Genomic DNA, 12,138 nt, shown 5'->3' on the forward strand with positions numbered 1-12,138 from the left:
TAAGCATATAGTTTCATCTATTACTATGATACTTGACTTATCATAAACTAGAACTCCCACTCTCTCTTTCTCCACATTCTCCTGACAAACACCTCTCAAACAACTCTCAAAAACCCACCAAAACAACCCACTCACGTCCACCCAGATTCAACTGTCATCCTTCCATTTATACTCTCAGCCATTCAAACACTCAGCCAATCATCCAGCATTCTACTGCTCATTTACTCCCCCCTCCTCTTTCATTCCACTTACCATGTATCTTCTATACAAACAGCACTTACCATATATACATTAATACAGGAACATCACACAGGTCTCATTCTCTTCTCCTGCCAAAGAATCCTTGAAATAATGCTGAAAAAACCCAGCTAATCTTGAGGTTGATAAAGTGGCTGGGAAATAATAATTGTCAATTCAGTTGAGGTATTTATTTATCTCTGTCTTCTTTCCTTCCTCTTCTGATTCCTTCTCCACCTAACTTTGTATTCCTGCAAACCTTGGTGTTCCCCTCAAGCTTGCTGATACCTTCCTCTGGTGTGTGGATGCTGCAGCGTTCGTTACATGAAAGACTAACATTCAAAGAATTCAGTTTGCAGGACTCTGCGACAAAAGGTTGCATGTATGTGCTGGAGGGCACTTCAAACCTCCCTACTGTTGGGCAGGAGATTGCCCAGAGTGAACGGCCAGGTACGCAATCTAGTGAATGAATGGGTGAATGGGCAGGTAGGGGTGAGTGAGTAAACAGGTAGGGGAGAGGAAAAAAGGTTAAAAACATTGTTTTTTTAAAAAAGGTTTAAAAAACATTAAAAAGGAATTCCAACACAGATGCAGTCTGCGATAAGGTTTCAACTTAAAAGGCTTGTTGAAAGAGGAAAGTCTTCAATATGTGCCGAAAAGATAAAAGAGATGGCTCCTGTCTAATATTTAAGGGGAGGGAATTCCAAAGGGTAGGTGCCACTACACTAAATGGGCACTTCCTATGTTGTGCAGAACAGACCTCCAGATAAGATGGTATCTGCAGGAGGCCCTCGCCTGCAAAGCACAGTGATTGACTGGGTATATAAGGGATAAGACGGTCTTTCAGGTATCCTGGTCCCAAGCTGTATAGGGCTTTGTACACCAAAACTAAAACCTTGAACTTAGCCTGGTAGGTAATAGGCAGCCAGTGCAATTCTTTCAGCAGCGGGGTGACGTTAGCGATATCCTGCCCCAGTGAGCAGTCTCGCCGCCGCGTTTTGAAACTTCAAGGTAACCCGAGCAAGAAGGGTGTGCAAGAGCTGATCAAGAGGTGAGATGCTCACGCAGACCTAACAAACGGATGCCACCCAATAGGCTGTCTCTTCTAACCAGAGTGGAGACTCCAATTGGTGAGTCGTTGAGGGGATGCCAGATACTGAGACAGATAAATGGCTGCAAGCTGCTGGAGAAGAAACATGGACTCCTACAGAGCTACCCAAAAGGAGGAAGACCACTGGATGTAAATGGGTCTTTACAACCAAACAAGGTGCAGAAGGGGATAGCCAGCACTACAAAGCTAGGCTAGTTGCTAAGGGATACTCCCAAAGGTACAGTGAAGATTATTGTGAAACCTTTGCACCTGTGGTCAAATACACTTCTATAGGGACATGCCTTAGTATTGCCACCTCAAGGAAGATGCAGGTTCAACATCTGGATGTAAAGACAGCCTTCCTATATAGAGACATTTAAGTGTGCTCTTCTTTTTTGGGGTGGTCATGGTCCTCCTCTTTTGTGTATAGAGGGAATTAAAACAATAATTTTTTTTGGCAAAAATAGTTTTAAAGACAGGTATTTTAAAACATTCAAAATAATGAGGCCAACAATGAGTTAAAAACAGATAAAAAACATAATAGCTTCTACATGCCTGGCTAGGTTTTTAGCAGGTGCCAAAATGAGTACAATGAAGTGAATGTCTAATGTAAATAGGCAGGGAGTTCCAAAGCCTAGGTAAAGGATCCACACTAAAGGATCGATTTCTTACAAGAGCAGAATAAGTACTGTGTAGCACCCATAGCATGGAAAGCACACCTTGAACTTGGCCTGGGAGCAAATTGGTCAGGCTGTGCTGCAGGGGATTTCTGCAACCATGGCTGATTGGCTGCCAGGAATTTTTTAGTTTTGGTTTTTGGTTAGGAATCCTGACTGGTTGTGGGATGCTGAGTTTTCTACCTTACTCATAGGAATTTTGTTGTGGTTGGTATGGTATTGCATTTAGGAAATCAGCACTATTTTGTTTTTATTTTTCTGTTTTTATTTCATTTACCTTTCACCTCACTCCCTTACATCCATAGAAGCAACAACAGTGCACTCAGCTCAACCTCCTTAAACCCACTGATGATGCACTTTGTTGGTTGCATGATGGCTTGTTTCTTGCGCAATAATGGTACAAGAGAAGTCACATACTGGGAAGTGGCTGCTATTGTTTTTGTTCCCAAGCTGCTGCCTGTGAAGGTAGATCAAACCATGTGTGTTTTCTCTCTGTCAATTATTATTCACTGGAATTGAATTGGCTGTCAAGGTGAGTTTATAGCAGTCCACAGAGTAGGCGGAAAGGGGTAGATAATCTTCTTACTCTTACTCATTTCTCAAACCTCTTTCTGAAGTGAAGGGTCAAATATGTAAATATGTTTGGAGCAGTCATGTTAAAAGGTAGGGACAGGGTATTCCTGGCAGGGGGTTGCCAACTCTGCTTGGATATGGGTTTCTTTGCTGAGGATCCCTAGTCAAGCTTTATCAACAGCACAATCCAAACCATATCTACTCAGAAATCCTATTGAGTTCTTAGTCCCTAGTAAGTGTGTTTAAGATTGCAGCCTTCAGGGACGTCCATCTTTACTGAGTGCTTCCTTCTAACATCTCCACAACACTAGGCTCCTTTCTTACTACTATGGCCTTCTGATGACTGGCCGGGCCTGAGGGCACTTAAACCCTTCTTGCCAGAATCAAGTAGGATAGATTAAATGTTCCCTACCCAGGCTCCATCTTTTAGCTAAGATTGCAATATTAATTTCTAATCAGAGAAATGTTTTTGTTTGAAATGTATGCTCCAAGCAACTGTGGTTGATGCTCAATGTATCATAAATCACTGGGGCCCACCCCAAGACATCACTGGGGCTCACCTCCATGACATCACTAGGGGCAACCTCTGAAATCTCAGGCTTTGGGATGCTTCTGACCTGGCAACCCTAACTGCATTCCTTCTCCCCCTGAGTGTGAACTCAGAAATACTATTTCAGAGCAGAGTGAGGCACATATACTTAGCCTGTCTGTACCCATTTTTTGCTTTTTAAAGCTTTTTTCTTCTTCCAGAGATTCCTCAAGTCATTCTATATCTTCCTCTTGTGTGTGGCTGTTGCCATTTCGGCTACATAAGCATTGGCCCTCTCCTTTGCAGTATGAGACAGAGAGAGGCTGATGGTATGGGAGATAGACCTGGGAGCAGTGAAGAAACAGGAGACAGACAGTGGTATCCAACTAATGCATTCCATCAGTGCAAGGATTTCCACTTGTGCAGTGGGACTTTCCCCCTCTCCTCCTCCCCACGCACCTTCCCCAAATCTGCTCCAGAGGGGGACACAGGGAGAGGAGGAGGAGGGGAAGTCCCATTGGACAAGCAGAAATCCTTGTGCTGATGGGATGTGGTCCTTAGTGCTAGTTTGGATAAATACATACTCTTTGGAGATCCTTGTCATTACATTTTTGTGAGGTAAACGGCAATGTATATCTAGAACTAGAAACACAAATAACACTGTAATGTTTTTTTTGTGTCAAATAAAGCTCACATTTGAAACAGCACTTCATAAGGAATGGCTTTCATAAAGTAGGAATTGCTAAGAAGATTGTGATTGTGACTAGGGTTGCCAGGTCGGAACCATCCAAAAACCTGAGAAAACGGGGGCGGGCCCTAGTAATGTCACGGGGTGGGCCCTAGTGACATCACGGGGCGGGCCCTGGTGATGTCATGGGGCGGGCTCTAGTGACATCACGGGGTGGGCCCTAGTGATGTCATGGGTGGGCCCTAATTATGTCATTAAGCATGATACATTAAGTATCAACCACAGTTGCTTGGAGCATACAATTAAAAAAAAAATTCTCTGATTGGAAATTAAAATAGAAATCTTACCTAAAAGAGGGTGTTCCCAAGTCCAGCTGAAGTGACAAGGTCATTCCTTCTCACAAGCTTAGGGAGCATGGATGCAAAATGGAAATGGACTGCCTTCGTCGGTCCCGAATAGGGTTTTCATGGTAAGCGGTATTCAGAGGTGGTTTACTATTGCCTTCCTCTGAGGCTGAGAGGCAGTGACTGGTCCAAGGTCACCCAGTCAGCTTCATGGCTGTCTGAGGATTCAAACCCTGGTCTGCCAAGTCATAGTTCAACACTTTTAGGGAACATTTAATCTAGCTTACTTGCTTCTGGCAAGAAGGGTTTACGTGCCCTCAGGCCAGGCCATTATAGGAAGAAAGGAGCTTAGTGTTGCAGAGATGTTAGATGGGAGCACAGATGGATGCTGTAGTTTGTCATGGGTGGCGGGAACTCTAACTGCGAGGGGGAAACTACACTTCCAAGGATTCTTTGGGGGAAGTCATGCACTTTAAATGTGAGTTGGATGTGCATTATTTCTTGCTGTGAGCTGCTTTAGTTTCCTCTAGAAGCTAACAAGTAGGGCCCCAATACCAAAACAAAAAAATAAAAATTAACACATGGAAGGAATACACCAGGCATAGGGAACCATAGGACTTCCAGTTATGCCTCTAGTCCTGGGGCGTTGCAATTCAGAGCCATCCAGAAGGCCTAAAAAAAAAAAAACAAGCAAACCCCCCCCTTTTTTTAAAAAAAAATTGAAATAAAAGAACATAAGGTTGCCAGTGGTAAACTTACCAGAGCCAAACCCACAACATTTTAAAGGAATTTATACACCTACACACCTGATCATGTGTAAACAATTAAATAGCTGAAGTTAGTTCAAAGCTTGTAACTAAGCTACAATCCAATACACACTTACCTGGGAGTAAGTACCATTGAACCCAATGGACCTTACTTCTGAGTAGACATGTATTGGTTTGTGGTAAGAAGTGGGGGATGATTATATTGGATGGCAGTGGTGAAAACAACCCTTAATCCTCTGCTGAATTTTCCTCTGAGTAGCTGCTTTTTGTGTTTATTTATTTAAGGCATTTATACCCCACCCTTTAGCCAAAAGGGCTGGGAGACTGTTACTTGCGTCTGCTGTATAATGGCCAAGGGTGTTGCTAGCAGCAATGCAGTGGCAAATTCAGGAGTGCAGGGTCCCTTCATGAAAGTCACAGCCACACCCCTCCCACCTTTCCCTCTTCTGCTGCTGGGTTGAGAATGAGATCCTTGCTAATGCATTCTTCCACAACAGAGGTCCCTAGGAGCCTAAAGGCATGAAAGGGGAGTGTATTAGCTGCTGAGAAGAGTCTGCTCAGTGACTTACCTCCTTTTACTCTGATTGGCTCCAATCAGCAGGAAAGGACAAGGATGCATGTTAGAAGACTCTTCTAAGTGGCTAACACACTCCCCTGTCATGTTGATTGGCTCATAGAATGCTGGAAACACAGGGATTCTGCTGAGACCCTGCTCCCAAAAAAGTAAGGCATCTAAGACTCCCCGAGACCCTGGACGACTACACCCTTGTTGCTAAGTTCTTGAAAAACTCTGGGCAACAATCTGCATAAATGTATACAGTGCTTCTGTATACATTTTTGCTTGGCGTTTCTGTTTCTGCTTCTGCCTCTCAGATGGCACTTCGACTGCAAGTCCCAGATTTTTATATCCTTGCCTAGTATAAACCATTTCCTTGGCACATTCCTCGCCTCCACTCCAACTATGGCTACTAGCACTCTCTCTCTCTCTTCACTCTTCTCAATTTCAGAGGAGATAAAGAGGTGCCACAAATATAATTGAGAAAGATGTTCCATATTGGATGAGCCTCCCAGTGTGTTCTCCCTCCTCAGCTGCTATCAACAGTTAGGGGGGGTGACCCAAAAACCCAAAGGCCCGCTTCCCCACCTGCTGTATCTGCTGCCACTCTGTCTCTCTCTCCTTTTGCCCTGGAGCTGCTTCCAAAGGGAGTCGAGGCTACCAGTTCCCATAAATATATACACACAATATATTTAAAGCATGTTTCTCCTTCCCCAAAGAATCCTGGGAACTGTTGTTTGTTAAGGGTGCTTGAAATTTTAGCTGTGAGGGGTAAACTACATTTCCACAATTCTTTGTGGGAAGCCGCACACTTTAAATGTACGGTGTGTATGCAGCCTGGGATCTCACTGGCACTGTAGTTTGCTGCCCTATGAGCAAAATAAAAATAAACATGTGTTTTTAAAAAGTGGGGAGTAGCAGATCTGGGTCTAGCAGAAAAGACCCAGGGCTCAACCTCCCCTGATAATGCCCCTAGCGATTGCAGATTATTATAAATAATAATTAATGCAGTTTATAGCAAGCAAAAAAGACGGGTCTCTGCCCTGAGATGTTTAGAACAGAAAAATAAGATGAAGTCTTTCTTCTGGTTGACCCAATTCATTTTAGAGGAAAAGACTCTAAAGCCCATCCCAAGCCTAGTTACTCCAAAGCAATCCTCACGAAATTCAGTGGGCTTTCTCCCACCCAAGCGTGTTTAGGATTGCAGTCTTCATCCTGGAGGAAGAACATGCTTTCTTGGAAGTAACTATCATAGGAGGTTCCCAAAGGGGGCACGAGGCTGCAGCAAGTTTTTCTGAGTAAATGAACACTTACAGAGAAAGAAAGAAAGAAAGAAAGAAAGAAAGAAAGAAAGAAAGAAAGAAAGAAAGAAAGAAAGAAAGAAAGAAAGAAAGAAAGAAAGGAAGGAAGAAAGGAAGGAAGGAAGGAAGGAAGGAAGAAAGGAAGAAAGGAAGGAAGAAAGGGTGGAGAGCAATTTCTGGTTTCACCAGCCCATGTATCTCCACCCCGAGCAGAGAGTGAGTCTGCTACAGGCTGCTGGTGCTTGGGAGAAAAAGGCTCCCAAGCATGCAAGAGAAGAGGTGAGGGAGCCCTGGGATCAGTGAGGGAAAGAAGCGGAGGGGGGGGATAAAGAAGGGGGAGGGAGAGAAATACCAATGTTTCTCACGCAAAATAAAAATAAATAAACAGACAAAGAAATCAAAGGGGGAGGGGAGAAAGGGGAGGGAAGTCAAGGACAGGGAGAGAGGATGCCTCTAAATGCAGGGGGGGGAAGGTGGGACGCTATCCTGGGTGAGCTGGAGCTGGCAAAGAGGCAGCGCCCGATGTGTCATCCTCTTATTGCCTGCACTTGGAATGCCACTGCTCCCCGGCCACAGCTGCTCATCAGCTCTAGAGCAGCTAGAACTCCCTAAAACCCTCAAAGCCGGGGCATTTGCCAGCCAGCCAACTCACCTCCTACTTGCTCCACACCACGGAAGAATGAGAATGAGAGGCGGTGCTTGGGAAGTCTAATGGAGTCCTTCCCCTGAGGTGTGCACGTCTGCATGCAAAGGAGAGAGAGAGAGAGAGAGAGAGAGAGAGGAGGCAAAGCAGATAGAAGAAGCAAGGGGAAAATTGGTGTCTGCATGACTGGCTCCTCGCTCCTGGGAGTCCACAATAGCCGGAGATTAAACAACATGGGGGCAATTCTGGCCGGAGGTGAGAAAAGCAGGGGCGGGGCCGGAGTCTCCGGCTATTTGCCGGAGACCTGGCTTCGCTAATTGTGACCTAATTTTCTTATCTTTTCCTTAGGTTACTCAGTTCTGTGATGAAAGTAACCATAATATTAAAGCAACAAATATGCAGAATAAGCTGTGCAATTACAGGAGCACATGGGAAGTAATTATGAACTCCACTGACTTTGTCAGTTCACCTCCAATAAATGTTCCTCCGCCCAACCCCACCATCTCCTTGCTGCAAACACAGGACAGAGCTCTGTGTCTGGTTCTTGATGTTTCTGGAAGTATGGGTTCGGTAAGTCTGTGTTTCCCATGTCCAGAAGAAATATTTCCAGATAGTTCCAAAATGATGGAATTAATGTCAGTAGTCAAAACAAATGTTAAAACAGAATTAGTGATTCTGTAATAAATGGTATTCTTTGTTAGAAATAGTGAGGCTAAATTTTGCTTTATCTGATTAGATATTTACCTGCCCTACCTGACTTGCATATTTATCAATCTACAGTAACTAATTCACCCTGGAGAAATGTTCTAGGGGAGGGGTGGCACCCTGCGGTGCAGGGGTGGGAAACCTTCTACCTCCAGGCCAGTCGTGGCCCTTCAAGTGGTCCCATTTGACCCTTGAGGCCATTTCTCCCAAACCAGGTCCATCCGCCCATAAACAACAACAAAAACAATCTTCCGGGGTTCTCATATTGCAGGAAGCTTTATCAGATGCACACGGCTGCCTGCTGCAAACCTTCACAGTAAAGTCATGGCAGATCTGGAGAAGTTACACAGCTCCGGGGGGGGGGGTAGGGCTAAATGTGTGTTCCCACAGTCCTGTTCTACCCATGTTCCATGTAACTAAATGATTGCTGTGTGTTATGTGCCTTCAGGTCAATTAAGACTTATGGCAACCCTATGAATCATCAACCTCCAATAGCATCTGTTATAAACCACACTGTTCAGATATTGTATGTTCAGGTCTGTGGCTTGCTTTATTGTTTGGTCTTCCTCTTTTTCTACTCCCTTCTGTTTTTCCCAGCATTATTGTCTTTTCTACTGAACCATGTCTTTTCGTTATGTGTCCAAAATATGATAACCTCAGTTTCATCATTTAGCTTCTAGTGATAGTTTTGGTTTAATTTGTTCTAAGACCCAATTATTGGTCTTTTTCGTGGTCCATGGTATCCTCAAAGCTCTCCTCCAACACCACATTTCAAAGGAGTTGATATTTCTCTTATCCACTTTTTTCACTAACTTTCACATCCATATATAGAGATTGGGAATACCATGGTTTGAATGATCTTGACTTTGGTGTTCAGTGATACAGCCTTGGATTTGAGGACCTTTTCTAGATCTCTCATAGCTACCCTCCCCAGTCCTATCCTTCTTCTGATTTCTTAACTATTGTCTCCATTTTGGTTAATGACTGTACCAAGGTATTGGTAATTGTTGACAAGCTCAATGTCCTTGTTGTCAACTTTAAAGTTACACAAATCTTCTGTTGTCATTACTTTGGTCTTCTTGATGTTCAGCTGTAGTTCTGCTTTTGTGCTTTTCTCTTTAATTTTCATCAGCATTCGTTTCAAATCATTACTGGTTTCTGCTAGTAGTATGGTATCATCTGCATATCTTAAATTATTGATATTTCTGCTTCCAATTTTCACACTTCCTTCATCTTGGTCCAATCCCGTTTTCCGTATGATGTGTTCTGCATATAGATTAAACAAATAAAGTGATAAAATACACCCCTGTCTCACACCCTTTCCGATGGGGAACCAATCAGTTTCTCCATATTCTGTCTCTACAATGGCCTCTTGTCCAGAGTATAGGTTGTGCATCAGAACAATCAGATGCTGTGTCACCCCATTCCTTTTAAAGCATTCCATAGTTTTTGTGACCTACACAATCAAAGGCTTTGCTGTAATCTATACAGCACAGGGTGATTTCCTTCTGAAATTCCTTTGTCCATTCCATTATCCAACGTATGCTTGCAGTATGATCTCTGGTATCTCTTCCCTTTCTAAATCCAGCTTGGATATCTGGCCTTTCTTGCTCCATATATGGTAAGAGCCTTTGTTGTAGAATCTTGAGCATTACTTTACTTGCATGGGATAGTAAGGCAATAGTTTGATAATTACTGCATTCCCTGGCATCCACTTTCTTTGGAATTTGGATGTATATTGAACATTGTTTTATTTTCCATATTTGTTGACACATTTTTGTCAAAAGTTGGACAGATTCAGTGTCAGTAACTTGTAGCAACTCTATTGGTATGCCATCTGTTCCTGGTGATTTGTTTCTTCCAAGTATTTTAAGAGTAGCTTCCACCTCACGTTCTAAAATTTCTGGTTCTTCATCATATTGTTTCTCCGTGAATGAACCTGTCATCTTGCATCTCTTTTATATAGTTCTTCAGTGTATTGCTTCCATCTTCCTTTTATTTTATCTTGATCAATCAGTGTGTTCCCCTGCTGATAATTCAACATCCCAACTCTTGGTTTAAATTTCCCTTTCATTTCTCTAATCTTTTGGAATAGGGCTCTTGTTCTTCCCTTTTTGTTGTCCTCTTCTATTTCTATACAGTAACTATTGTAATAGTTCTCTTTGTTCCTACGTACTAGTCATTGTGTTATTGCATTTACGGTTCTAACTGCTAAGGGTTCTAAGTGCTAAATAACTGCTAAGCAAATAAAAACGCTAACTCAAGATTCTGGGATTGGGTTGATATTTGACTAGCAAATAACAACATATAGACATCTATAAAATAGCAACAAAAATATAAATATTATCCAAGAACATAATCCATGGGGCAAGCACCCTTGAAATGGACAGTGGTCTTGCTTACCTCCCTTTCATTTCTATGGAGCCTGTGCAGGATAACTTCCAGATGGATTGTGCCCCACATCACAACCTGGCTGAGGTTCTTTAGGAAACTCATAGATATTATGGACTTGCCTATATTGTATTCATAGATGTTTATCAACCTGTATTTTCAAGTATAATGATCTATTTATATTTGCTTTCTGGAATGCATTGACAATTCATGTTTTTCATTCATATGCAGAATGATCGCATTGGTCGACTGAAGCAAGCTGCAGAAATATTCCTCCTACAGATTATTGAAATGGGCTCCTGGGTTGGAATTGTCACATTCAATAGTGCAGCAAAAGTTCAGACTTATTTGCAAGAAATCACCAGTGACAGTGAGCGCCAAACACTTGCAGCCTATCTGCCTACCACAGCTAGTGGAGGAACTAGCATATGTTCTGGAGTGCGGACAGGATTTCAGGTGAAGTAGAAATTTTCTGCTTTGTACTTTCTTTGGGTGATGCAGTGGGAAGGATTGGGCCCACCAGAGGCATCCAGAGTGAGCAAGAAAGGCAGCAAATATGCTCTGCTTCTGTAGCAGCAAAATTATCCCTTCACCACGGCATTGGCACAGGACATTAGGCTCTCAATACTGAATCATAATTAGTGCTAATATTGTGTTTTTTAAAAGTTAGGATAAAAACTTTTTATCACTTTTTGAGCTAATGCACAATCTCTCTAAACCCAAACATTACTCAGTCTTAGACTAAGGCTGCAATCCTACAATACAGGTCAGAGTAGGGAACCTCCAGCCTGTGGACCAAATTTGGCCCAGCACTGGTCCCAATTTGACCCATGAGGCAATTTTTCCTCCAAACCATGCCCACCTGCTCCACGCTTGCCATCATCAGTAATATAGTGGCAAATTCAGAGGTAGAAGGTCCATTCATGCCCCCTCACTGTCATGCCCCCTTTTCCACTTTCCCTTGTCTCCCTTGCTCTCCATGTCATCTTGCAAGTCCACATTCCATTATAACAGATGTCCCTAGGACTAGGAGCCAATCAGCATGAAAGGGGAGGCTGTATGTTAGCTGCTGAGAAGGGTCTTCCCAGTAGCTGACTCACCTTCTTTCACTCTGATTGGCCCCAATCAGCACAAAAGGACAAGGGCTCTTCTCAATGACTAACATGGCCCCCTTTCGCACATAGGGACCTGGCTGGGACCCTGCTCCCCCCCAAAAGTAAAGGTCTATGACCCCCATATCCCTGGATGACTACACCCAGGACTACATCATATTGTGACATCAGGTGTGGGGCAGACAGACAAGGCTGGATTTGGCTGCACAATCAGGTTTGCCACAGGCAACTTGATTGTATAGCCAATGGCTGTAGAAAACAGGTTTGCCAGCTGGCTGTTGAGCTCTTGGAAAGCACTGTGCAAAAGACTTTGACTGTTTGGCGGGACATCAGGTGATGGACAGGTAGGCTGTCCTGCCCACCAGTCAAAGTAGCCCATGGGGGAGGAGATCAATAAGGATCTGGCTGCCAGGCAAAAAAGATTCCCCACACCTGCTATAATACTTACCCAGGAGTAAATCTCACTGAGCTCAATGAGATTTACTTTTGAATAGATGTATACTGGATTGCACCGTGTAGAATGGA

At 43.4% G+C, this 12,138-nt stretch overlaps 1 protein-coding gene across 1 annotated transcript in view; it reads left to right on the forward strand.

Moving 5' to 3' along the window:
* Window positions 1-12,138, forward strand: part of LOC133387857 (calcium-activated chloride channel regulator 1-like) — a 61,687-nt gene that overhangs the window by 15,514 nt on the left and 34,035 nt on the right. Inside the window, exons 6-7 of the mRNA XM_061633559.1 lie at window positions 7,754-7,975; window positions 10,733-10,957. Coding sequence (XP_061489543.1) covers window positions 7,754-7,975; window positions 10,733-10,957 — 447 coding nt within the window. The remainder of the gene's footprint in view (window positions 1-7,753; window positions 7,976-10,732; window positions 10,958-12,138) is intronic.

Source organism: Rhineura floridana, chromosome 6 (genome assembly GCF_030035675.1).
Source record: "Rhineura floridana isolate rRhiFlo1 chromosome 6, rRhiFlo1.hap2, whole genome shotgun sequence".
In the NCBI taxonomy this organism is placed as follows: Eukaryota; Metazoa; Chordata; class Lepidosauria; order Squamata; family Rhineuridae; genus Rhineura; species Rhineura floridana.